The sequence below is a fragment of the Magnolia sinica genome, chromosome 12, assembly GCF_029962835.1.
Source record: "Magnolia sinica isolate HGM2019 chromosome 12, MsV1, whole genome shotgun sequence".
Taxonomy (NCBI): Eukaryota; Viridiplantae; Streptophyta; class Magnoliopsida; order Magnoliales; family Magnoliaceae; genus Magnolia; species Magnolia sinica.
In genome coordinates this window covers 71,851,198-71,878,239 of record NC_080584.1, presented here as the reverse complement: position 1 = coordinate 71,878,239, position 27,042 = coordinate 71,851,198, and the positions used below count along the sequence as shown (strand labels likewise).

The following is a 27,042-nucleotide window of genomic DNA, read 5'->3' as shown; positions in this document are numbered from 1 at the left end:
AGTAATCCTCGAGAACGCAGGGTGTGGCTGTACATGTCCACTTCCATGGAATGTGGACTATTCCTCTAAGTTGTCCATATTTATGTTGCAAATGTTGCCAATATTTTGAAAATATCGTTTTATTTCACTTTTTACAAAATAAATATCTAAAACCTAAATAATTAAATTAAAAATTTCAAAATTATAACTATATATTAATTTATGTGAATATTTTTTATATTTTATTTTTACCAAGATTTTTCTAATATTATAGCAAGAGGACATTGTTGTGGTTACCTCATGAGCAGACCATCCAGGCAGTCCTTATAAATACCCCGCTATGTTCACCTTTGGACTCATAGCTTGCTTTATCCAACATACATAGAATACAGTTCTTGCCATTCCCATCACAGCCATTTCTATCTTCCCTGACATTCATGGCTCTTATTCTAGGAAATGCCCACTCGGATGTTCCTATCAAGAATCAGGTGGAAACGAAAGGAAAAAAGGAGATTGGTCGCGGTTGTGCAAATTACCACCCTAGCGTGTGGGGTGATCGGTTTGTTACATTGTCTCCGGATAAGATGGCAAGTACTACATATGTAATAGTGAGGTTGAATCCAGTATAAAGCTTTATAGGATCAGCTTATGTTAGAAAACTTTTTGTGGGGCCACCCTGAGTTTTTATTCACATTCACACCATCCATCATCGGAACCCATCATGTCTTCCTTGAAGCCCAAAAATCATTCTGATCCGAAACTCAGGTTGGCTAAAAAAACATCAGGCCACTCTCGCAGGTGGGCCAAACCATTCAAATCACACCAAGAACCTTTAAAATGTTTTTTTTTTTTTTTTTTTCCTACTTTAGTTTTGAAATGGCCTGATTTCTACTTTTGTTTTGAAATGGCCTGATTTTTGTGTAGCGCACTCTGACTTTTAGACATGACTGATTTTGGGAATTTGAGTAGATTTGGGGGGCATGGATGATAGATGGAGTTGTGGGTATTCCCATCCCAACGGTTCCCTCTAGCCAACTCAAAGTTTTGGATTAGCCTGAGTTTTGGCAGCAATCATGAGTAGGAGGATTTGATAGATGGTTAGAATGTCATCTATAGATTACGGTGAGCCTTATAACAAGTTTCGTAGGTGAATCTTAACTTACTAGCTCTGTAGTGGATCCGACCTCCATTTTCTAGCCCAAAGGAAAATGTGAAAGGAAGGCTCTTCAATCTTCTAAATAATATGATTTTACTAACTACGTAAAGTTTTTGCAGTTGATACCTTAAGATTTGGGTCAAATCTGACAATCTACAGTGTCAATACAGGAGATTGACGTATTAACCAAACAAAGGGCTGTAAAACTGAAGGAAGAATTGAAGACGATGCTTCTCAATTTTAGTGATCCTTCGCAAGAATTGAATTTAATCAATGAAATTCAACGTCTCGGAGTTGCCTATCACTTTGAAAAGGAGATTAAAGATGCATTATATAGGATGCATGATGCCCATATTAATGGCAATGATTTTAGCGGTGATCTTCATGCGGTTGCTCTTTGGTTTCGGCTCCTAAGGCAACAAGGGTATAATGTATCATCTAGTAAGTTTTTGTACCAACACTTTAATCATTCTTAAAATTGTTACATACTCAAATTTATGTATGCATGTATATGTGTGCATGTGCATCCATCTATAGACACATTTCATGCATCTATGCATGTGGACACACCAACACCATTTGCATGATAGTGCCATATTTGCTTGACTAGAAGTTCAATTTACTATACTATATGTTGATGATCAATATCACAGAGTTCTATCAATTTATTCTGTTATCTCTTGATAGTTAACCTCGTAAAATGTTTGGTTGCAAAACAGATGTGTTTAGAAGGTTTAAAGACAAAAACGGTGAGTTTAAGGAGACATTAAAAGATGACATCCGAGGATTGTTAAGCTTGTATGAAGCTGCATATCTTGGCACACGTGAAGATAATATATTGGATGAAGCCATAAATTTCACCACTGAGCACCTTAAGTCAGCAATGTCACATTTGAGCTCTCCCCTTTCAACTCTAGTACAGTTTGCCTTGGATCTACCAGTGCACAAGCGTGTTGAAAAGCTACAATCAAGGCACTACATCTCAATCTACCAAGAAGAGAAGGAGCGGAATGATATATTATTAGAGTTTGCAAAGTTGGATTTCAATATGCTGCAGTCTTTGCACAAGAAGGAACTAAGTGACATCTCAAGGTGTGTTTTGAGAGCAATTCCAATGTTTTCTTTTCTTTTCCTCTCTCTCTCTCTCTCTCTCTCTCTCTCTCTCTCTCTCTCTCTCAATTTTAATTAATTTTTTTCTTTTGGAAGCAAACCACTTATAATTGTGTTAATGAAGTAAAAGATACACCTTCAACCTAGCCCGCAAGTAGATCTCTAAATCAAGGAAGCATTAACACCACCATATAAAAAAGGAAGAAGGAAAAAAGAAAGGAGCCAACTCAAGGTCAACCATGCCCGTGGTTATATACATCCTCTCGAACCCTAGATAACTCCATTGGCTTGGAGGCCTACCCGATCCATAGCGATGCAACCCGGCTAATTCTAGGAAGTTCAAATAGATTACTAAATAAGACCTTAACAGCCCCGTTATCACCCAACTTGGTCAAATGTTTTGAAGAGTAACTCACTATACTATACTATCCAATAACTTCTGCTTCAACCAACTCTGGTTCCTCGATGACAACCTTGAGTCCAATTTCACCTTCTTGATCGGTCTAATTGAAAGTCTTTCAATTGACGAGTATGGAAGAATTTAATGTTTCTGGCCACTTCCTGCACCACTGGTTCCTGAATTTCCTTCCAATAGAATAACAGCCAATATGGATCGTGCCTCTTCTAGTGCTACACATCCCTGATCTGATCTTGACATTAGGTTAGGGCTACAAGAGTCGAAGGGTAGGGTTCATGCCTAGATTATATGCCCATGTAGGAAATGGGTCAAGCTTAAAGTGACCCTTGATGCAAGCCTGAGCCACCAACCCCTTAGCTCACACTGCCGAGCTCAACTTTCATTAAGAAACCTAACAGAAAGTACTCCAGTGATAATTACTTAAATTAATGGGGTAGCTTAATGAAAACTCATTTTTTGAAAAAGTTAGTGCAATGTAAATTCTATATTAAGTAGGGTTTTTTTTTTTTTTTTTTTTCTGGGTAAAATCTCTTGTATTTTTCTACCATTAACATTTTTTTAAACTGGTGTGTACTTCTTTTAAAACTGGCTGAAATCTCTTCTTCAGATGGTGGAAAGAGAATGATTTTTCAACAAAGCTTCCATTCATCAGAGATAGAATAGTGGAGTTGTACTTTTGGATATTAGAAGTGTATTTCGAACCACAATATGCCCGAGCAAGAAGGATGATGACCACAATAATATCTTTAACATCAATATTGGATGACATTTATGACGTACACGGTACATTGGAGGAGCTTGAAATATATACTGTTGCAATCGAGAGGTTTGATATTGTCACCCTTAGTTCTTGTTTTTCATTTATTCTCATGCCACATCTGAATCTTGTGCAATGCGTGAACTGGCACTTAATTTTCAGATGGGATTGGGCGATCATGGATCAGCTGCCTGATTACATGAAAGTGCATTATAATGCGCTTCTAAATGCAGTCGAGAAATTTGAGGACGAATTGAGCAAGGAAGGGAAATCCTACCGTATACCCTACTTAAAGAAAGCTGTACGTGTATACAAATTTACTTTTAAAGTTCTTTTAGGGCATATTTTGAAGTTTTATATTTGTAACGGATGGGAAATGCTTCCCTCAAATCGCAAATGGTTCACTTGTAATTTGGAGAGAGAGAAAGTAGACAATGGGAGCCTGCTAATGTGGTTGAAATTTTTCTACCACTCCAAAAGAAATTTTGTTCCATTGAAAAACCAAACCAAAATCGAACACATTTGAATTTCATGGCCAGGATTCCACTATAGTTACTGCAATGTCTCTGTCATTTTTTTTTTTAATTTTTTTTATTTTTTTTATTTTTTATTTTTTTAACACAAGCACACACACTCACGCCATAGTGAGATTTCACCACCTATGGGTAGTCAAACCCTTGACCCGGTGTTGAAACTCCTGAGAGTGTACCACCCGAGCAAGCGTAAGGACCCTAGTTACTGCAATTTCATTTATCCAGTTCAAGTAAAATTATGCTTAGTGTGTGATTCATTCCCATCTACTGATCAATAAAAAATTTGGATGATAGTTACAACCCATTAAAATTCTTTTAATCATCCATAAATTTTTCATTGATCAGATAGTAACGACCCATAGAATGGATGGTGTGGATCAATGCACAGTATGCCGTCTGACTCCAAAGATGGCCTATACATAGAGAATAGTGTAAAGCTTATGAATAGGATCTTTCTTCTTTAATTTATGCTTGGTAGTTAGCGAAATGAGTTCTTCAATTTCTAACTTGTTTAGATTTATTTTTGTTTTTTGATTTTTTTGATTTTTTGATTTTTTGATTTTTTTTTTTTTTTTTGTGCATGTAGCTAACGGTTTTGGCAAAAGGCTACCTAGAAGAAGCGAGATGGACCAGCAAAGAGTATGTGCCAACATTGGAAGAGTATATGAAAATTGCATTAATCACTAACGGCTATCCCATGCTTAGTGTAGCATCTCTGGTTGGAATGGGAGATATAGTAACAAAGGAAGCCTTTGAGTGGGCCATCAATGTACCTAAGGTGGTTGAGGCTAGTGCTGCAATTTGCCGTCTCAGGGATGACATCACATCAAATGAGGTATAACACATTGGATGATGGACGACCTTACCAAATGGATGGCTCATTATTGATTGGACCTCTTTTTTCACAAACAATCCTCACCATCCACATCATGGACTTTCTCTCTTCTTCCTCCCCCCTCTTTTTTTATATATGAGAAAAGGTGGGAACACTTGTAACACCTGAAATTTTATTGATAAGTCTCAGAAATATGCACTTAGCAAAGGGAGGTTAAAAAAAAAAAAACCTGGCCCTGCTTTTTTTCTTTTCTTTTCTTTTGAAGCCAAAACACACCCACAACTCCACCGCCATCAACAGTAGACTCTCTTTTTTTCTTTTCTTTTTTTGAAAAGAAGGGAATTTGTGGGTTAAACCAGGAGACTCCCAAACCAAGAGACTCCGCCTTTTTCTTTCTCTTTTTCTTTTTCTTTTTTTTTTTTGAAAAGAGGGGAATTTATGGGCTAAACCTGGCCATGCCTCAACCAAAAAAGATCGGAGCCTAAACCAAAAATCAAGAAGACTCCCAAACATAAACCCCAATTAAGCACACTTTATGGGCTATTGCTTGAATCTTAATCATAATTTTAGCTTGTAAGTCATTAAATTTACTATGCACCTAATGGACAGTTCTCATTGGTTTCTTGTACTGTCCAAGTGTGCCCATGTGACTAGAAGCAATACAACTTTGGAGTACTCAAAAAAAGAAAATAGTAATAAAGTAGTAATAAATCATCCATGGATTTGTACCTGAAAAAAATCCACTAGATATCTTTATTAGATATCATTCGTGATTAAGGAATCACTAGATATCATTTTGCCGCGCGTGGCAAAAGTCCATTCGTGATTTATAATATTAGATATCATTTTATTATTATGTTGTAATTCTCAGACCTTATTCATTAAGGAAATACTTTTGATTTTCATTTCTTATTTTTTTAAGAATTTTTAATATTTTATCATATACTGGGGCCTTACCTGATGAACAGTGTTGATCAGTTGCATGTAGGCTTTTAAGTCCTTTATCTCACATTTGTGACCCACCTAACCTGGCTAACATTTTCTTCTTTCTAACAATGTTACCGAAGTTTGAGCAAGAGAGAACACATGTTGTTTCTGGAATCCACTGCTACATGAAGGAGCATGGCACCACATACGGAGAAGCATGCAAGGTATTCCTAGAGAAGACTGCAGACGCATGGAAAGATGCTAACATGGAATGCATGGAACCCACTCCCGTTCCGAGGGAAGTGATCAAGAGGCCCATGAATCTTGCACGTGTGATCGAACTCTTGTACCAGCACCAGGACTCATACACCAATTCAGCGTTTGAGACCAAAGAACATGTCACAATGATCCTAGTGGATCCTATTCCCGTCTGAGACGAGCTTCTTCGTTAGCGTGCGTTTGATTGCATCGAGTATCATGAAACCATGTGCAACTAAACGTATCCTCACATATATTGTATACGTTTCTTGTATGCGTCGCTATATTGTAATTGACCTTTTCTATGAGATGGAGAGAACAGAATAAAAGATGGCTTTACAAAGCCCAAATGGTGACAAGTGCAGCTCCTACTATAGGGAGAAAGAAAATATGCCATGTTATTTTTCGCCAAAGACTGCTACTGCTGTACAAAGAAGCACTTGCTGCTTTTTTTGATACAGTTATATGTTCATAGCACTCCTATTTATAATTTTAACAAGAGATTACAAAAAACATTACTGCCCCTGTATGATACATTCACCAGGAGTAAGTACACCACAAATTTCTAAAAATAATAAATAGCATTAGGCAGCCAAACATTTTAATACTCTCCTTCAAACTAAAACCGGCTTCATTCCAAACATTGACCTTAGTCCTTTGATTGCATCTGTTGATAGTGCCATGGTGAAAATATCTGTCACCTATTCAATAGTATGGCAGTACTCCAATTTTACCGTTTTCTACTTGACTCGATCTCTAGAAAGTGATAACTAGTATCGATGTGCATGCTCCTTCCATGCTGCGCCAAATTTTGGGCAAGTTCGATTGCTGACTTGTTATCCACGTATATAACTATGGATTCCTCTTGTGGATGTTCCAGCTCCTTTAGCAGGTTCTTTAATCATATTGCTTCACAGACTGTGGACGATACTGCCACATACTTTGCTTCACATATGGACAAAGCGACCACACTTTGCTTCTTTGAGTTCCATGTGAAGGCAGTCAACCCAAGATAGAATACATATCTTATTGTGTTTTTTCTTTCATCTTGATAACCTCCCGAATCATTGTCTGAGTATTTATATGATATTGCTTTATCATCGTATGGATAGAAGAGACCGATTTTCACGGTGCCTTTGACATACCTAAGGATTCTTTTTGCTACAAGCCAGTGCGATTCTTTTGGTGCTTCCATGTACCTGCCTAAAAGCCCAACACTGTAGACAATATCTAACCTAGTGAATGTGAAGTATACGAGACTTCCAATCAGACTCTTGAATATTGTTGAGTCCACACTTCTTCATTCTCCTTCTTTTATCACTTCAGGCCCGTTGCTACAGGTGTATTTATGGTATTGCAATCGGCCATCTTGAACTTTTCAAGAAGTTCTTACATACTTCTTCTGAGATATATAAATGTCGCCGACTTGTTGTTTCACTTTGATGCCCAAGAAGAAGGACATCAACCCACCGTCAGTCATCTCGAACTCATTGAACATATCCTGCTTAAATTCTACAAAGATTGTCTGGCTGTTTCCTATGAACAGCAAATCATCAACATATAAACAAGATATAAGCATATCGTCATGGGCATTCTTCTTTATGTAGACAGTATGCTCATACAGACATTTGACAAAACCATTCTCTTGAAGATAGTCATCGATTCGTGCATTCCAAGCATGAGGAGCTTGCTTCAACCCATACAGGGCTTTCTTCAGCCGAAGTACCTTATGTTCCTCCTCTTACATGACAAAGCCTTCAGGATAGTAAGCGTAGACTTCTTCTTCGAGTACTCCACTTAAGAATGCAGATTTCACATTCATTTGTTAGATCATTCAACTGTGATGAGCTATAAGGGAGATAATCATCCTCACAATATGTCAAGGTGAGCAACTGAGGCAAAAATTTCTTCATAGTCTACCCCATATTTCTGTTTGTAGCTCTTTACCACGAGCCTTGCCTTATATCGTTTGATCATACCATCAGCATTTCTCTTCAAATTATACACCCATTTGAGACCAATGGTCCTCTGGCCTTTAGGGAGTGAGATCAGCTCCCATGTATGATTCTTCTCGATAGCATGAATCTCTTCTTCCATAGCGTTTCTCCAACATTCTTCATTCACGGTCTCCTCGAATGTGAGAGACTTATGGTCCGCATATAGGCAGAGCAATTCCTCAATTTCTGCATAGATCTCGTTGAAGCTTCTCATTTTGATAGGAGCCAAGGGTGAAGGAGAATTGGTGAAGATATGCTGGCTGAATTTTGATTTAATGAAATACTTTCAGGGGAGATGGAATGTACTCCTGGACTTCTGCGATCCGAAGGTGGTGATGTGGGTGTCTGTTCCTGATTCACATGCCTCTCTTCTTTATATTCTTCGACCTCGATCTGATTTTCTTTGGTCGAGTCATCCTGGTTCCACTTCAAGGGTTCTTCCTCATAGAACACCACATATCTACTTACCACCAGTGGGTTAGTTAGTGGGTTATAGAGCTTGTATGCCTTTGACTCTTCACTATAGCCGATGAAGATACACTTCTCGTCACGATTATCAAGTTTTTTTCTTCTTACTTGTGGCACTTAAGTGTAAGAAACACATCCAAAGATTTTAAGGTGCGCCATACTTGGCCTGTAGCTGCCCCATACCTACTGTGGTGTCATGAACCTGATGCTCTTAGTGAGACACCGATTGAGCAGATATGCAGTACATGTAACTACCTCTCCCTAAAAGCTCTTTTATAGGCCTTTCTCCTTCAACATGGTCCTCGTCATGTTGAGATGGTGCGGTTCTTCCATTCTGTAAATTCATTCTGTCATGGCATGTAAGATGCAATGTGATGCTGTTTAATGCCATGATCCCTGCAATATTCTCAAAAAACATTTAAGGTGTACTCCCTACCTCTGTCAGATCTGAAGACCTTGATTTTGTAGCCACTTTTCATTTTCAACTCGAGCTTTGAAATTTTTTTTTAAGATAGAAAATGTTGCAAACTTTTCTTTAATGCAAAATAAGCAGAGTTTTCTACTGTAATCATCAATGAAGGTAATGAGATATCTATTACCTCCAAGAGATGGTGTCTTCATGGGTCCACAAACACCAGCGTGAACCAATTGTAATGGCTCCTTTGCTCTTCGAGATACTCCAATTGGGAAGGAGTTTATTTGCTGCTTGCTAAGTGAGCAAACCTCACACACATATTCTGGAGCTTCAATAGCGGGCAATCCATTTACCATACTTGATGAAGACAGGAGCTTAAGGTCATTAAAGTTTAGATGACCAAAGCAAAGATGTCACTTCCATGATTCAATGTTGGCATGTCCATAAAGACACTTCTCAAGCCTTGTGTTTATATGGAGTAAGAACATTCAATTTTTCACCATTTAGACCCGTGCCACATGTCTACCGCATGTATCTTTTAATGACATAACTGAGTTCTCCATGTGTATCACATACCCCTTTTCAAGTAGTTGGCCGATGTTGAAGATGTTACTTTTCATGTTGGGTACATAACATACATTAAAATAAATTGTGGCTCACCATTTTTCTTGTAAATTTTTATTTTACATTTACCTTTCACCGGAGTTTTTTATGAGCTTCCGAATGTCACATCGCCATGAACTCCTTCTGTGAGTTCCATAAATACCTTTTTGTCGCCGCACATGTTGCTTGAACCCATGTATATCACACACGGCCTTTCTCTTATACAAGGAAGAGTGGTTTTTTCCTCTTCTTGATTTGATGCTTTGACATAGTTGGATCGTTCATCTAGATTCACTAGCTTGCTCTAACAATCTGATGCATAATGGTCAAACTTGTTGTAATTTCGACGCTGAATATTTTTTTCATATTTCTACGATCTTGTGTAGACCAGCCTCTACCATTTCCTCTAGCTACCATGGAAATTGGTAAAATTTTGTTGATTTTGTGGATTACTTAGAGTATATCCACGCCATCTTCCCATTGCACGATCACTATTGGTGCGGCCACCTTGAAAATGGGAGCTTCCACGACCATGACCAGTCTTTTGTTCATTTAGAGTCAATCTTGACTCCAATGCTTATTCTAGCATCATAGATCCTGTATGTGTCGTGATGTATAAAGCACCCTTATTTGTCAAATTTTGATGAGACCAAAAAACTTATAGTGTGACTTATTTATGCGATGGAAAGTTAACCTTCAAGTGAATCAAAATGGAAAGTTCACCTTTATACATGAAGTTGGAAAGTGCAAGACATGAAGATAGCACTTCAAGTTTGAGTTCTACTTCAAGTTCAAGCTCAAGCTACAACTTCAAGTTTACTTCAAGTAGAAGATCCACTGAATGCTACTGAAGATTCAAGTAGAAATTTTAGGGTATATACTTCAATGTCCAATAATTTCAGGTATAACTGACCCTAGAAAGATCGTAGACTTAGGTCCTTTCATACGCTAATCATATACCAGTTTTTATACTTTGGTTAGGCTTAAATTCGACTAGTCCAAGCCTAAGTTCGACTAGTCCAGGCTCTGATTCGACCAGTCTAAGATTCAAACTCAAAAATCGAATTTTTCTAGTAGTTCATCTACCAGTTGAGCAGTGTGCTCGACCAATCGTGGACACATCCACAACCAGTCAAAGGGAGCTCAACTCGAACTCCAGAAACTGATATAATGCTCCCTCAACCAGTCGAGCAAGCCCCTCGACCAATCGAGGGACAGTTTTATCTAATCGCGCTGAAAATTTGAAATTTCGTTGATTCTTCGACCAGTCGAAGGAGACCTTAAACCAATCGAAGGAACTACTTTTCATCCTATAAATAGAGGTCTTTTCTCATTCCAATACATTCAAAAAAAGTCACAAAAAACCTTCACTTTGAGAGAGAAAAGTCTCCGTCATTTTTAAGCTATGGCCCAGTAATTTTAGATCTTTTTATAGATTTTTGTTTTTGTAATTCCTTGATATCTATTTTATGAATCTTATATTTTAAGGAAAGTTTATACTCTACTTTGTGAGATCTAAGGAATTCAAACAAGTAGCCCAAGATTTGAGTTAATTTAAAATCTATTTAGAACTTAGAACCCTTGATTATATTTATTGGACATTGAACATCTATACATCAAGCAAAGTGATTCTACGGGCTACATCAAAAAGCATCTTTAGAAGAAGATAAGTATTCTTTATTTATTTTTGGTTTCTTGAGATATCCAGAAAATCTCTATATTAGTTTTGACTGAGATAGCCAGAAAATCTCAGCAAGGGGTTTTGATTGTGATAGCCCATTTGAAAACACAACTATATATGTTTTAAAGTGAACATGAGAAAAACTTGATTATTAATGAACACCAATATCACATGGGTTGTGATTATTGGGAGTGGAGTATGTATGGTTGTTTGAGAATAATTGGTGTGCGCACCGAACCACTATAACTCCTGTTTTGTGGTGAATGACATATGTCATGTATATGTGTTGAATGGTTGTAATCTTTTCATATGCATGTGGTGAATGCTTATAATAGATAGATTTCTTCTTTCACCTCTTATTTTAGTTTGTGATCTTGATACTCACTGCGTTCAAAAAATCAAGCTGTCCCCCTCCCCTCTCTTTAGGACTAAGAGCTCACCCTTTTAAAGTAGTATCAGAGATAAATTACTCATTTACTTGATTAAGTTCCTTAAGTTTAAAGATCTAGAGCTTTATTATGTCAAATTTTAATAGCTTGTCTATTACCAGGCCACCACCCTTTGATGGCTCAAAATATACCTATTAAAAAACTAGAATGAGGATTCTCTTAAAATCCATTGATGAAAATGTGTGGCAAGCTACAATAACCAAATGGAAACCACCTGTGTCTGAGATTCAAGGGAGTGATGGAATCAAGTCCATTAAAGAAACTGGCTTTTATTTATGGACTACACCTTAGAAAAATGAAAGTAGTGCAAATGCTAAGGCTTTAAATGCAATTACATGTGCTTTATCACCTGATAAATTCAAAAAAAATCATTTCATGTGATTCAGCTAAATAAGCCTAGGATATTCTTGAAATGACACACGAAGGAACGACTATTGTCAAGAAATCTACTACAAATGAGATCTCTAATTTCTAATTTATTTAATCTTTCAGTTCATTAATTTTTAAATTAACATAATCCTATTCACCCCCCTCTCCTCCCTCCCCCCCCCCCCCCCCCTTCTCTAGGATTGAGAGCTCACCATTTTCAAGTGGTATTAGAGTTAAGTTGCTCATTTACTTGAATTAAGTTCCTTAAGTTTAAAAATTTAGAGCTCTATTGTGTCAAATTTAGATAGCCTGTCTATTACCAGGCCACTACCCTTTGATGGCTCAAATTATGCTTATTGAAAAGTCAGAATGGGGATTTTCTTAAAATCCATTGATAAAAGCGTGTAGCAAGCAATGGTAACTAAATGGAAACCACCTGTGTCTGTGGTTCTAGGTAGTGATGGAACTAAGTATATTAAAGAAACTGCATTTTATTTATGGACTACACCTCAGAAGAATGAAAGCAGTGTAAATGCTAAGGTTTTAAATGCAATGACATGTGCTGTATCACCTGATAAATTTAAAAGAATCATTTCATATGATACAACTAAACAAGCATAAGATATTCTTGAAACGATAAACGAAGGAACGACTATTATCAATAAATCTACTACATTTGAGATCTCTAATTTCTAGTTTATTTAATATTCCAATTCATTAATTTTTAGATTGGTATACTCCTATTCCCCCCCCTCCCCCCCCAAGGACTGAGAGTTCACCCCTTTCAAGTGGTATCAGAGCTAAGTTGCTCATTTACTAGAATTAAGTTCATTGAGTTTAAAGATCTAAAGCTTTATTATGTCAAATTTCGATAGCTTATCAATTACCAGGCCACCACCCTTTAATGACTCAAATTATAATTATTGAATAGTCAGAATGATGATTTTCTTAAAATCCATTGATGAAAGCCTGTGGCAAGCCACAGTAACCAAATGGAAATCACCTGTGTCTGAGGTTCTAGGCTGTGATGGAACCAAGTCCATTAAAGAAACTTCTTTTTAATTATGGACTACACCTCAGAAAAATGAAAGCAGTGCAAATCTCAAAGCTTTAAATGTAATTACATGTACTATTTATCCTGATAAATTCAAAATGAAACATTTCATGCAATATAGCTAAACAAGCCTTGGATATTTTGCAAATGACATACGAAGAAACGACTATTGTCAAGAAATCTACTACAATTGAGATCTCTAATTTATTTAATCTTTCAGTTCATTAGTTTTTAAATTGGTATAGTCTTATTCAACTCCCCTAAGACAAAGAGCTCAACCTTTTCAAGTGGTATCAGAGTTAAGTTACTCATTTACTTGGATTAAGTTCCTTTACTTTAAAGATCTAGAGCTTTATTATGTCAAATTTCGATAGCTTCTCTATTATCAGGCCACCACCCTTTGATGGCTCAAATTATGCTTATTGAAAAGCCAAAATAAGAATTTTCTTAAAATCCATTAATGAAAGCATATGGCAAGCCACGGTAACCAAATAGAAACCATCCATGTCTGAAGTTCTAGGCATTGATGGAATCAAGTCCATTAAAGAAATTACTTTTTATTTATGGACTACACCTCAGAAAAATGAAAGCAGTGTAAATGTTAAGGCTTTAAATGCAATTACATATCTCTATCACCTGATAAATTCAAAAGAATCATTTCATGTGATATAGCTAAAGAAGCCTGGGATATTCTTGAAATGACACATGAAGGAATGACTATTGTAAAGAAATCTAATACAATTGAGATTTCTGATTTCTGATTTATTTAATCTTTCAGTTCATTAATTTTTAAATTGGTATAATCTTATTCACCCTCCCCCCCCTAAGACAAAGAACTCACCCTTTTCAAGTGGTATGAGTGCTAAGTTGCTCATTTACTTGGATTAACTTCCTTGAGTTTAAAGATATATAGCTTTATTATGTCAAATTTCGATAGCTTCTCAATTACCAGGCCACCACCCTTTGATGGCTCAAATTATGCTTATTGAAAAACCAGAATGAGAATTTTCTTAAAATCCATTAATGAAAGCATATGGCAAGCCACGGTAACCAAATGGAAACCATCCATGTCTGAGGTTCTAGGCATTGATGGAATCAAGTCTATTAAAGAAATTACTTTTTATTTATGGACTACACTTCAGAAAAATGAAAGCAGTGTAAATGTTAAGGCTTTAAATGCAATTACATATGCTCTATCACCTGATAAATTCAAAAGAATTATTTCATGTGATACAGCTAAATAAGTCTAGGATATTCTTGGAATTACACATGAAGGAACGACTATTGTAAAGAAATCTAATACAATTGAGATCTCTAATTTCTGATTTATTTAATTTTTCAGTTCATTAATTTTTAAATTGACATAATCCTATTCACCCACCCCTCTAAGACAAAGAGCTCACCCTTTTCAAGTGGTATGAGAGCTAAGTTGCTCATTTACTTGGATTAACTTCCTTGAGTTTAAAGATCTAGATTTTTATTATGTCAAATTTCGATAGCTTCTCTATTACCAGGCCACCACCATTTGATGGCTCAAATTATGCTTATTGAAAAGCCAAAATGAGAATTTTCTTAAAATCCATTAATGAAAGCATGTGGTAAGCCACGGTAACCAAATGGAAACCATCCATGTCTGAGGTTCTAGGCATTGATGGAATCAAGTCTATTAAAGAAATTACTTTTTATTTATGGACTACACCTCAGAAAAATGAAAGCAATGTAAATATTAATGGTTTAAATGCAATTACATGTGCTCTATCACCTGATAAATTCAAAAGAATCATTTCATGTGATACAGCTAAAGAAGCCTGGGATATTCTTGAAATGACACATGAAGGAACGACTATTGTAAAGAAATCTAATACAATTAAGATCTCTGATTTCTGATTTATTTAATCTTTCAGTTCATTGATTTTTAAATTGGCATAATCCTATTTACCTCCCCGCCCCCTCTCTAAGACAAAGAGCTCACCCTTTTCAAGTGGTACGAGAGTTAAGTTGCTCATTTACTTAGATTAAGTTCCTTGAGTTTAAAGATCTAGAGCTTTATTATTGTAAATTTCGAAAGCTAATCTATTACTAGGCCACCACCTAAATTATGCTTATTGAAAAGTCAGAATAAGAATTTTCTTAAAATCCACTAATAAAAGTGTGTGGTAAGCCACGATAACCAAATGGGAACCACCTGTGTCTGAGATTCTAGGCAATGATGGAACCAAGTCCATTAAAGAAACTGCTTTTTAATCATGGGCTACACATCAGAAAAATGAAAGCAGTGCAAATGGTTAGGATTTAAATGCAACTACATATGCTCTATATCCTAATAAATTCAAAAGAATCATTTCATCTGATACATTTAAATAAGCCTGGGATATTCTTGAAATGACACACGAAGGAACGACTATTGTCAAGAAATCTACTACAATCAAGATCTCTGATTTCTGATTTCTTTAATCTTTCAATTCATAAATTTTTAAATTGGCATAGTCCTATTCACCCCCCCCCCCCTCTTAAGACAAAGAGCTCACCCTTTTCAAGTGATATCAGAGCTAAGTTGTCCATTTACTTGGATTAAGTTCCTTGAGTTCAAAGATCTAGAGTTTTATTATGTCAAATTTCGATAGTTTATCGATTACTAGGCCACCACCATTTGATGACTCAAATTATGCTTATTGAAAAGTCAGAATGATGATTTTCTTAAAATCCATTTGTGAAAGCGTGTGACAAACCACAGTAACTAAATGAAAATCACCTATGTCTGAGGTTCTAGGTAGTGATGGAACCAAATCCATTAAAAAACTACTTTTTATTTAAGGACTACACCTCAAAAAAATTTAAAAGCAGTGCAAATGCTAAGGCTTTAAATGCAATTACAGGTGCAATTACAGGTGCTCTATCACCTGATAAATTCAAAAGAATCATTTTGTGTGATATAACTAAACAAGCCTGGGATATTTTTGGAATGACACACGAAGGAACGACTATTGTCAAGAAATCTACTACAATTGAGATCTCTGATTTCTAATTTATTTAATTTTTCAGTTTATTAATTTTTAAATTGGCATAGTCCTATTCCCCCCCCCCCCCCCCCCCAAGGACTGAGGCATCACCCTTTTCAAGTGGTGTCAGAGCTAAGTTGCTCATTTACTTGGATTAAGTTCCTTAAGTTTAAAGATCTAGAGCTTTATTATGTTAAATTTCGATAACTTATCTATTACTAGGCCATCATCCTTTAATGGCTCAAATTATGCTTATTGAAAAGCCAAAATAAGGATTTTATTAAAATCTATTGATAAAAGCGTATGACAAGCCATGATAACCAAATGGAAACCACCTGTGTCTGAGATTCCATGAAGTGATGGAAAAAGTCCATTAAAGAAACTGTTTTTTATTTATGGACTACATCTCAAAAAAATGAAAGTAGTGCAAATGCTAAGACTTTAAATGCACTTCCATGTGCTCTATCACCTGAGAAATTTAAAAAAATCATTTCAAGTGATACAGTTAAACAAGCCTAGGATATTCTTGAAATGACACACGAAGGAACGACTATTGCTAAGAAATCTACTACAATTGAGATCTCTAATTTCTGATTTATTTAATCTTTTAGTTTATTAATTTTAAAATTGGCATAGCCCTATTCAGCCCCCCCCTAAAGACAAAGATCTCACCCTTTTCAAGTGGTATCAGATTTAAGTTGCTTATTTACTTGGATTAAGTTACTTGAGTTTAAAGATCTACAGTAATATTATTTCAAATTTCGATAACTTGTCTATTACCAGGCTACCACCCTTTGATGGCTCAAATTATGCTTATTGAAAAGCTAGAATGAGGATTTTCTTAAAATCTATTGATGGAAGCATGTGGCAAGCCACGGTAACCAAATAGAAACCACCTATGTCTGAGGTTCTACACAGTGATGGAACCATGTCCATTAAAGTAATTATTTTTTATTTATGGACTACACCTCAGAAAAATGAAAGCAGTGCAAATACTAAGACTTTAAATGCAATTACATGTGTTCTATAACCTGATAAATTCAAAAGAATCATTTCATATGATACAGCTAAATAAGTCTAGGATATTCTTAAAATGACACATGAAGGAATGACTATTGTAAAGAAATTTACTTGAATTAAGATCTCTGATTTCTGATTAATTTAATCTTTCAGTTCATAAATTTTTAAATTGGCATAGTCCTATTCACCCTCCCTCTCAAGGACTGAGAGATCACCCTTTTCAAGTGGTATTAGAGTCAAGTTGCTCATTTACTTGGATTAAGTTACTTGAGTTTAAAGATCTAGAGCTTTCTTATGTCAAATTTCGATAGCTTGTCTATTACCAGGCCACCACTTTTTAATGGCTCAAATTCTACTTCTTGAAAAGCCAGAATGAGAATTTTCTTAAAATCCATTAATGAAAGTGTGGGTCAAGACACGGTAACCAAATAGAAACCACATGTGTCTGAGATTCTATGTAGTGATGAAACTACTTTTTTTTTATGAACTACACCTCAGAAAAATGAAGCAGTGCAAATACTAAAACTTTAAATGCAATTACATGTGCTCTATCACCTAATAAATTCAAAAGAATCATTTCAGGTGATACAGCTAAACAAGCCTATGATATTCTTGAAATGACACATGAAAGAACGACTATTGTCAAGAAATTTACTACAATTGAGATCTCTAATTTCAGATTTATTTAATCTTTCAGTTCATTAATTTTAAAATTGGAATACTCCTATTCACCCTCCCCCAAAAGGACTGAGAGCTCACCTTTTTGAAGTAGTATCGAGCTAAGTTACTCATTTACTTAGATTAAGTTACTTGAGTTTAAATATCTAGAGTTTTATTATGTCAAATTTCGATAGCTTATCTATTACTAAGCCACCATCCTTTGATGGCTTAAATTATGCTTATTAAAAAATCAGAATGATGATTTTCTTAAAGTCCATTGATAAAAGCTTGTGGCAAGCCATGGTAATCAAATGGAAACCACCTGTGTCTGAGGTTCTAGGCAGTGATGGAACCAAGTCCATTAAAGAAACTGTTTTTTATTTATGGAATACACCTCAGAAAAATGAAAGTAGTGCAAATTTTAAGGCTTTAAATGCAATTACATGTGCTCTATCACATGATAAATTCAAAAGAATCATTTCATGTGATACAGCTAAACAAGCCTGGGATATTCTTAAAATGACACATGAAAGAACGACTATTGTCAAGAAATCTAAAGTTCAAATCTTCACTACAAGGTTTGAGAAAATTCGTATAGAAGAAAATGAGACTTTCATGGACTTCTATACGGAATTAAATAACATAGCCAATTTTATGTAGGGTCTAGGAAATGGAATCCCATAAAGCAAAACCTGTACTAAAATACTACGATCTCTTCCTGAGAGGTTTAATTACAAAGTAACTATCATTCAGGAACTAAGAGACACAGATCAAATGAAGGTTGGGGAGTTAGTTGGTTCTCTTCAAACATACGAGTTAAATTTTAAAGCTTCCAAAGGTAAGTCCATAACTCTTAAGTCATCCAAATCTATTTCAAAAGATAACGATGTTAATTCTGATATTGAAGACACGAAGGATGATATGGCTTTACTTGCTAAGAAGTTTTACAGGATTTTCAAAAGTAAGAAAATAGTTGATTTTCAAAAACCTTCTGATAAGAGAAAGGAAAAAAATTTAAACTTGGAAATCTGTAAAAGACAGTCAATGTTTCAACTACCATGAATATGAGCATTTGGCAAATAAGTGTCCAAAAAAGAATAAGCCAAAAAGAAAAGTCATGTTAGCCACTTGGGATGAATCATCCAGCTCTGAAATTTCTTCTTAGTCAGATGAATCAGAACAAGAAATTTCAAATGAAGTAAAGGCTCTAGTGACTATAACTATAGTCATCTCCTCATATAGTTGCAATTTATCTGATTATGAGAATCTCAGGGGTGACCCTGAAAATGAAAATGAAGATGATCTTCAAGATGCCTATAATGCCCTACATAAGGAAAGTTGTAAAATAGCTGTCAGGTTAAAGCTTCAAAAAGAAAATTTTCTTAAATTAAAAGAAGAAGTTGAAAATATTATTTTGGAAAAATCTCATCTTTCTGATTGTTATGAAAAAGCAAAACTTGATTTAAGTTTCATAACTTCTGAATTTGAAAAACTCAAAACAGAAAATGAGAATTTAAAGCTTGAAGTTTCTTCTCTATTGAGTTCTAAGGATATTTGGAGATATGCTCACTGAGACCCTGAGCTAGAAAAATTATTAACCGCATGCAGAAAGTGCTGCAATAAATCGGGTCTGGGCTATATCAAAGATACTCCACTGAAAAATAAGAATGCATCTCCTATTTTGTAAAAGGAAATCCTCAAACTCAGAATGTAAGAACTTAAAAAATAATAACCAATACCATTTTAAAAATTTAAAACCTTTTCAAGCTTCTAAAGTCAATCCCAATAACACCAGCTTTAGAAATCAAAGATATAACTCCTTAGCTGAAAAAATAGTGGACTTACTCAAAGAGCTTCTCAAATCTAACTCTAATATCAGAGTTGATAGATAGATAAATTTTAATTCTAACAAGCCAAGGAAAACCAATGGTACTCGTAAACCCAAAACAACAATGAAATGGGTTCCTAAATTTACTTGTCATATTGCCCACACTACCTTCAAAGCTTCTAGCCATTCAAAGTGGTACTTAGACAGTGGATGTTCAAGACATATGACATGTGACAAGGATATATTCACCAACTACAAAGAAATGAATGATGGCTAAATTACTTTTGGTGACGGCAGTAACTGCAGGATTATTGGCCAAGGTACTGTACAAATTTCTAACCTTCCTCCTTTTGAAAACGTCTTATATGTTGATGGTCTTAAACACACACTGCAAGAAATTTCACTTTTAGCGACGAAAATTTTCGTCGCTAAAAGCCAAAATTTCGTAGCTAAAGAGTTTTAGCGACGAAAATTTTCGTCGCTAAATTCGTCGCTAAAACACTGGTGTAAAAGGGTTTTATCGACGAAAAATTTAAATCGTCGCCAAAGATAATTTTTTTAGCGACGAAAATTTTCGTCGCTAAAAAAACTTCACAAGACTTTTAGCAGCGAAAATTTTCTCTACCAAAAATATACATTCCACTTTTAGCGACGAAAATTTTCATTGCTAAAAGAACTTCATTAGACTTTTAGCAGCGAAAATTTTCGCTACCAAAAATATACGTTCCACTTTTAGCGACAAAACATTTCGTCGTTGAAAAAATTTTATAAGGCTTTTAGCAGCAAAAATTTTCGCTGCTAAAAATATAAGTTCCACTTTTAGCGACGAAAATTTTCGTCACTAAAAATAACTTTCCAATACTTTTAACAGCAAAAAGTTTCACTGCTAAAAATATTCGGTCCACTTTTAGCGAAGAAAACTTTCGTCGCTAAAAAAACTTTATAAGACTTTTAGCAGCGAAAATGTTCGTTGCTAAAAATATTCGTTCCACTTTTAGCGGCGAAAATTTTCGTCGCTAAAAAACTTTACAAGACCTTTAATTTTCGCTGTTAAAAAATATTCGTTTAGCTTTTTTTCGCTGCTAAAAAATATTCGTTCAGCTTTTAGTAACGAAAATGTTCATCACTAAAAAGAAGTTGTTAAACTTTTAGCAATAAAAGATTTCGTTGCAAAAAATATTTACAAAACTTTTTCCTACGAAAAATTTCATAGCTAAAAGTCTCTTTTTAAAAAAAATATACCGGCACAAAATTTCACAAAAAAATATTTTTCCTGATATACACCTGTCATAATATATGTCATCATATTTTTCCTGATATACACCTGTTATATAGTATATTTCATCATATTCACATTCACATTCACATCCTTATAAACCCAAACTAGTAAATCCATCCAAACATAAAAGTACATTCATCCAAACACAAACAATCTTATCCACATCACATTCATTCACGTATAAATACGTATAAGTTCATTTATCCATCGGTGGATGTCTATGAAACAAGTGTTCCTCCCAACTCCTATGTCATTTTGGATCAAGCCCTTCATCATGGGAATGTCTATGAAACAAGAAAATTGATCGGCTCCTATGTCAATGAAACTAGGAAATTTTCATAAGACAGCTACTTGACTGGCTATGCTTGGGACGAAAGGATAGAATTAAAAATTAGATCAATGGAACAACATAAGAATAATTCCAATAAGAAATTAAATGATCAAGAGCAGGTTGAGGTGATCGGTCATGTGCAACAAAGACTAGAGAGCTCCAACAAGGAACAATGATAGGAGTTGAAAGGCCTCAAAAAGAATATGACAGGAAGACCTAAAAAGGTCTTGGATCAAGGTGGTGAGGAAGTATATGAAGGCTTGTTCAGTTGCATAGCATAGAGCCTTAGGATTGATTGGTGAAACGAGATTCACAAAGCGAACCCAAAATACCTGAGGGAAGGCTACGATGATGACGATGATACTCACGAGGTCTCATGTGCAACTAGTTGGACTATTGGTTATTGACGAACCAGCACATAAGATTCAATGTTTCAAGCGTGTCTAACATCCAACCAATCAAAAAGGTTGGCACCTCCATGAAAACACCTGATGCAAATTTCAGGTTGATCAAATAATCAAGTAGGCCAAACTACAAAAAACAATGGACAACCGCTCAGCCAATCCAAAGTACATGTGTGGCACATCTAATGAGTGGATAGACCCAATTTATGTGCTAGGTGATCTTCATGGCCGGACCAACCTATTGGAGGGGGTGAATGTCATACACACGATACATTGACAATTATGCACTAGGACCATAACTTAGCAAATGTAGGAAACTTACCTGATTGGAGCTTTGCAACCAATGCAACAAAGTTGTTTCTTAGCAAATGTAGGAAACTTACCTGATTGGAGCTTTGCAACCAATGCAACAAAGTTGTTTCTTAGCAAATTTCATGATACTGTTATTTGAAGGAGTTGAAATGGAAACTGATCTTGTGTAGCTGCCATGGAGAAGTTCCTCTTCCGCATTCTTCAGAATGGGATCAAATATTCTCAAAAGCGGCTGTAACATGGAAAATACTCAATAACCAGGTCAATCAAAGAAAGTAGTGAAGTAAATCTTGAAGGAAATACCAAATAACACCTTGCTAATTTGATTTTCGAGATAGTAATGGGAATCAATTGGAATGTTATTCTCTAGCATGAAGATAGGATCCTCCGACCTTTCATAAGCCTGTTTCATTATGAACCAGTGGATTTGAAAGCGTTACCAATGAACACAGAAAAAAAACAACTCACAAAGAACAAGCATCACATAACCAACTACCTTGGCACCTTTTGCAGATTTAATAATAACATACGGAACAAGATCCCCAACATATGGAGCAGTGGCAGCATCCCGCTTTTCATGACAACTACACAAGTAGAAAATAAGAGCATGCAATAAAATAAAATAAAAATGCATCTTGCTGTAAGAACAAAGATAGGAATGACATCCAATTTGTTTAAATAAATACTGATTCGAAATCATGAGAACAATTAGTTGTACTTTATCAAAGACCAGATTTCAATATTAAAAAAAAAAAAGAGCAAGAAGATGAGCATGAAGTACTAAGATGGGAAGCATAGGGCAGAGATTCTCTCATCCATGCATCTCCTAAATTAGAAAGTGGAGTTGGTTTTATGCTTGTTTTGGGGTTAGAGGAATGTGGAAAAAGTTATCATGTTTAAGTTTGGTCAGATACATGTAAGAAGTTACTTGACATGGATTGAGTTCAGGAAATGACTGTGCCACACATCTACAGGCATGCTGATCAAGATATGGTGTAATAATTGCCTCAGCTTCCAAATGTCACATGGATCATGTCTTCCACTACAGGTTTTTTCCATTTATTCCTATTTTCTCTCACAAGTCATATATCATGAACCATGAATAGATTGGTTTCTTATTTTATGTCGAAGCATCAAACCACTAGCCCTTCAAGATTGTGGATTTTGGTAAATTATAAAGTGAAATATTTTACTAAAACTTATTTATACTCAAATCTTTAGTTTCCAATTTCAAGGATCCAAACTGCTCATAAAGAGGGTTTCTATAAATGGGCCTGCATGTCTAGAATCTAGATATGTTTTATGCAAGAATTGCATGACAATTTTACAAAGTTTTTAGTTGATTGTATTCATATTAAATAAGTTTTGATGGTGTTAGCACCAACTCCTCAAACCCTCAACCTTGGGGCCTATTGAGCCATTACATGGAACAACTAGGCAAAGGTTTGGAGTAAACAAGAAAATATTAGGAAACGCGCCATTCATATTATATAAATAAGAAAAACTTTAGGGGTTGTTTAGTTTCGAATGAATGCTATGGTATGCCATGGTACTTCTTTTTCTTGAGAGTGCACTTGTTGTAGAAAAAGAAAACACCTAAAAGGTAATCATTGCATTCTTCACCAAAAAGCAAGCTAAAACTACAACGCACACACGCACGTGCGCGCGCACATGTGTATGTGTGTGTGTGTGTGTGTGTGTGTGTGTGTGTGTGTGTTTGTGTGTGAATATTGCAATATCCCCACTCTACCCAAGCAGCACCTTATTGTAAATTATGATGTCTCTATGGACATGTCACAGTTACACATTTTGCAGGCATATATTTATAGCATATAATACTTTAACAGTTACAGGATATCTGCACAGTCATGTAACAATATTAATCTTTATAAGATGATCATATTGGACACCAACTGAGCAAGACAGTAACATGAATGTCCATGTCCTTTAAATAGCTTGCTAGTGTGGCAGTTTCCCCTGCCCTTGGAAACTGGCAAATATGATTGAACAAGCTCGATATGAATGTTACAGTCATGCTGTTTCCCTTTCTTGTGTTACTTGAGAGACTAATGCCCGATCAGACCATTAGCTAAAGATGGGGTGATTTGGATTAGCCAGGTCATTGTCAACAGCAGTAACATCTTGCTGCTTATCTGTGATTCTCTTATTATGTGCAGCCATCTTTTTTACCCCTGTTTTTGTTGCTTTCTTCTTCTTTTTTGCTGAATAAATTTCTTGAATATAGCTAGTGTAAGCATGCAAAATATGAATTATGTAAGTGAAAAAAAAAAAGTTAAAATTTTTTTACCTTGCGTATGCGTTCAGCAAGTTCAACATGTGCCGTCTTTACTGCATAATCATCCCCTGTTTTTGTGAGACCCTGCTCTCATCAAGCAGCAATTCAAATATTATAAAAGAACCATAGGATCATAAAGAAGTCTACTGGACAGCAGCTGCAACACTATTTGGACAAATGTATTATTCTATCACCTTAGTGATAACCAGAAGCGGCAAATCTATGCGGTTCATCAGAAGATCTGAAATGGTGTTCTTGACATACTGGACTGCACCAGGAACATCTTGATCAATTAGAATCTTATGAAGGCATTCAGTTACCAAATTCTTTACCAGAACACAGTTGTGAAGGCATGACTATCTCAATGCCTGCATATCAAAACAAAAGGAATTAAAAGGCTTGTTTAGCATTTTAAAAATTTATAAATTAAAAAAAAAAAAGAGAGAACAATTTTAAATGGTCCAGAAGATCTGTGAGTCACCTTTGGTGTCCATTTTGTCAAACTTTTCTGGATTTGTCCACAGAAGTCCAGCATATCTCTTCTTGCTGATTAAAAGGTATGGATAATAAACCTTCTCAAACTCTAGTTTGATGGGCTTCACAATGCACAGACAAGAAACTCTTCTACAGTCAATTAAACAAAGATAAACCATGAGAAGTGGATTTATTTAAAAAATTCACTAAACTGCATCCTCCAATTTTTAATGGCGCTTCCAATCCATTGATTGCTGAGGATTGGTTAAAAGGAATCAAGAAGATGTTAGAAGCTATGAACTGCCCTGATAGTCAGAAGGTCAAACTTACGACGTTTATCCTTCAAGGTGAAGTTGGTGTGTGGCGGAGAGTAGCTAAGCAGATGGTTCCAGTTGGACATGTTTAGACTTGGAATGAATTCCAGGATAAATTTTACGAGAAGCATTATCCGAAAGCATACTTGATGTAGAGCGGGTCGCGAACAGTTTCATGGCCAAGATGGATCAGAAAAGGCTCGGTCGACGACAGAAGTGATCCAGACCGTCAGACCTTAGATCGGGTGTATCTCACAATTCAGAATGAGTTACCTGACGTAAAATATATGATTTTGGGGTAAAACGAGCTACTTTAGTCATTGGAGGCATGGGAGGTACCATGCCCCATGTCATTGCTGCACATGTGACATGCATGCACTAGATCCATAAGCCAATGATAATTTGATTGGCTTATGCATCTGAACAGTGAACTGTTCAGCACAAGGACAAAAAAAAAAAGAGTAATTAAAGGAAAGAGACATATAAGACTTACGGGCACAAGCACAGACTATAAATTCAACATAATCTGACTTCCTCAAAAAAACCTTCCAGGAGTCTCAACATAACGCATATTTGGTTTGCTGCGAATGGAATGAATATTAGTCTGCAACAAATTGCAGATGTGGTTTAACACAAATAAGCCTCTGATCTTGAAACAAATTATCGACTGATGAAGAAATTATGCTAGCATTGACCTTAGTGAAAGGACGGTGAGGATTTGGATTGTAACATGCAAGAACAGCCACAGCTGCTTCCCTATATGCCAACCTCAGCTTTAACTCCTCCGGAATTTCAGTACTATCTTCTTGACCGGTTTCAAACGTAACCTTTTGCTGCGAGTGGGTAGATTGAGAAGATGTGTACATATTTGAATTAGTGAAACACTATAATTATCCATGTAAGTGGGAAAAAAACAAAACAAAACACCTACCCTCTTCAAGGCTTCCAACAGTTCTTCTCATCCAATGTAGTCTAAATCCTTTCTAGCAGTTAAAATTCCAGGTTCATTCCTGCCAATCAGTTGCAAGATGGTTTTAAAAAAAATCTCCTAATGGGAAAATAGAAACAATTCATTAGGAAGTAACTAAAATATATTTTGCAGCTTTGCGCCGGTGAAATCTACAATAAGATCTGCATTTTCTAGTAGAAGGATCTCCATTTCCTCCTCTGACCAGAAATAATACAAAGCAGATGGACCATAGGAGAAGGTAGCTTTTATGATAAGGTCCAATAACTAAGGGACCAAAAATGAGAACAGAAGAACCAGCATCATTTGAACTAGGTTCCTCTACTAGAACATGTTATGACAAATCTACAGAAAAGCCCACATGTTATAAATAAGCATACGTAAAATGACAAAGAAGTACGAAGGCTTATCAACATCTGTCACTGCCACAAGTTTTGAGCATGCCAAACTACATGGTTTAGTGGTTCAAATTGTTGATGTGATGCACTCAAAAAAAAAAAAGCCAAGCTTGCCAGATCCTAGTCATTAATATTTGGCCAGTTTTCTATTGAGTTCGAACTATCACTATTTTTTCTTTCTTAAATGTGTACTTCTTGGCTGGGTATTGAAGGGTTGGAATATTTCAATCTTGAGGTACTTTGGTGTGTGGGTCATCAACAGTGAAACCCATCATATTAGTGGTTTGGATAACTGAACCATGAGCCACACTAGCACAAACTCAAGGCATGAAGATCATATAAGAATTGAGGCTCAAAGCAAGCTAGACTACTACTTCCCTATTTTCCACCATCTCTATTACCATGGTGATTCATCCAGCCCACATGGGGGATGCAAGAGCACAAAATCTGAGCTCGTTGGCCATCATACCTACAACAAGGATAAAGGAAAATCAATCTGATAGTTTATGCTTTGAAAAAAGATGGAACTATCCAATCAAATAACAAGAGAAAAAGCTATCTTTTAAAAGACAATAAATAAATAATCAAATGATAAGAGAAAAATATCAGAACTAGCGAAAACCTTCTCATATATTTTCTAAAATTTGCAAAATTCAATCAAGTCATGGCTTCTGTTTGTGAGCTCCTAAGTCAACTGACTGTCATGTTAAAATGTATAGTTGCATTCCTTCCATTTGCACCAGTTGCCATC

General features: G+C 35.7%; 1 protein-coding gene and 1 long non-coding RNA gene across 2 annotated transcripts; one reads left to right on the top strand and one right to left on the bottom strand.

Moving 5' to 3' along the window:
- The first annotated feature begins 350 nt into the window (after window positions 1–350).
- Window positions 351–6,288, top strand: LOC131221661 (sesquiterpene synthase TPS2-like). Its single transcript, XM_058216958.1, has 7 exons — window positions 351–566; window positions 1,306–1,576; window positions 1,855–2,227; window positions 3,271–3,489; window positions 3,583–3,721; window positions 4,540–4,788; window positions 5,856–6,288. Exons 1-7 carry the CDS (start codon window positions 417–419, stop codon window positions 6,147–6,149), a joined length of 1,695 nt encoding a protein of 564 aa, XP_058072941.1. The 5' UTR covers window positions 351–416; the 3' UTR covers window positions 6,150–6,288.
- A 19,377-nt stretch (window positions 6,289–25,665) lies between these two features.
- LOC131220630 (uncharacterized) lies at window positions 25,666–26,763 on the bottom strand. Its single transcript, XR_009158741.1, has 3 exons — window positions 26,693–26,763; window positions 25,858–25,936; window positions 25,666–25,759 (listed from the first exon to the last, which is right to left on the bottom strand). It is a non-coding gene; the product is annotated as an uncharacterized LOC131220630 (long non-coding RNA).
- Window positions 26,764–27,042: the final 279 nt, after the last annotated feature.

Coding starts and splice junctions, on each gene's coding strand:
- LOC131221661 (XM_058216958.1), top strand. CDS start 417: ATGGCTCTTATTCTAGGAAATGCCCACTCGGATGTTCCTATCAAGAAT. Junction 1,577..1,854: donor AGGGTATAATGTATCATCTA/GTAAGTTTTTGT, acceptor GTTGCAAAACAG/ATGTGTTTAGAAGGTTTAAA. Junction 2,228..3,270: donor GAACTAAGTGACATCTCAAG/GTGTGTTTTGAG, acceptor TCTCTTCTTCAG/ATGGTGGAAAGAGAATGATT.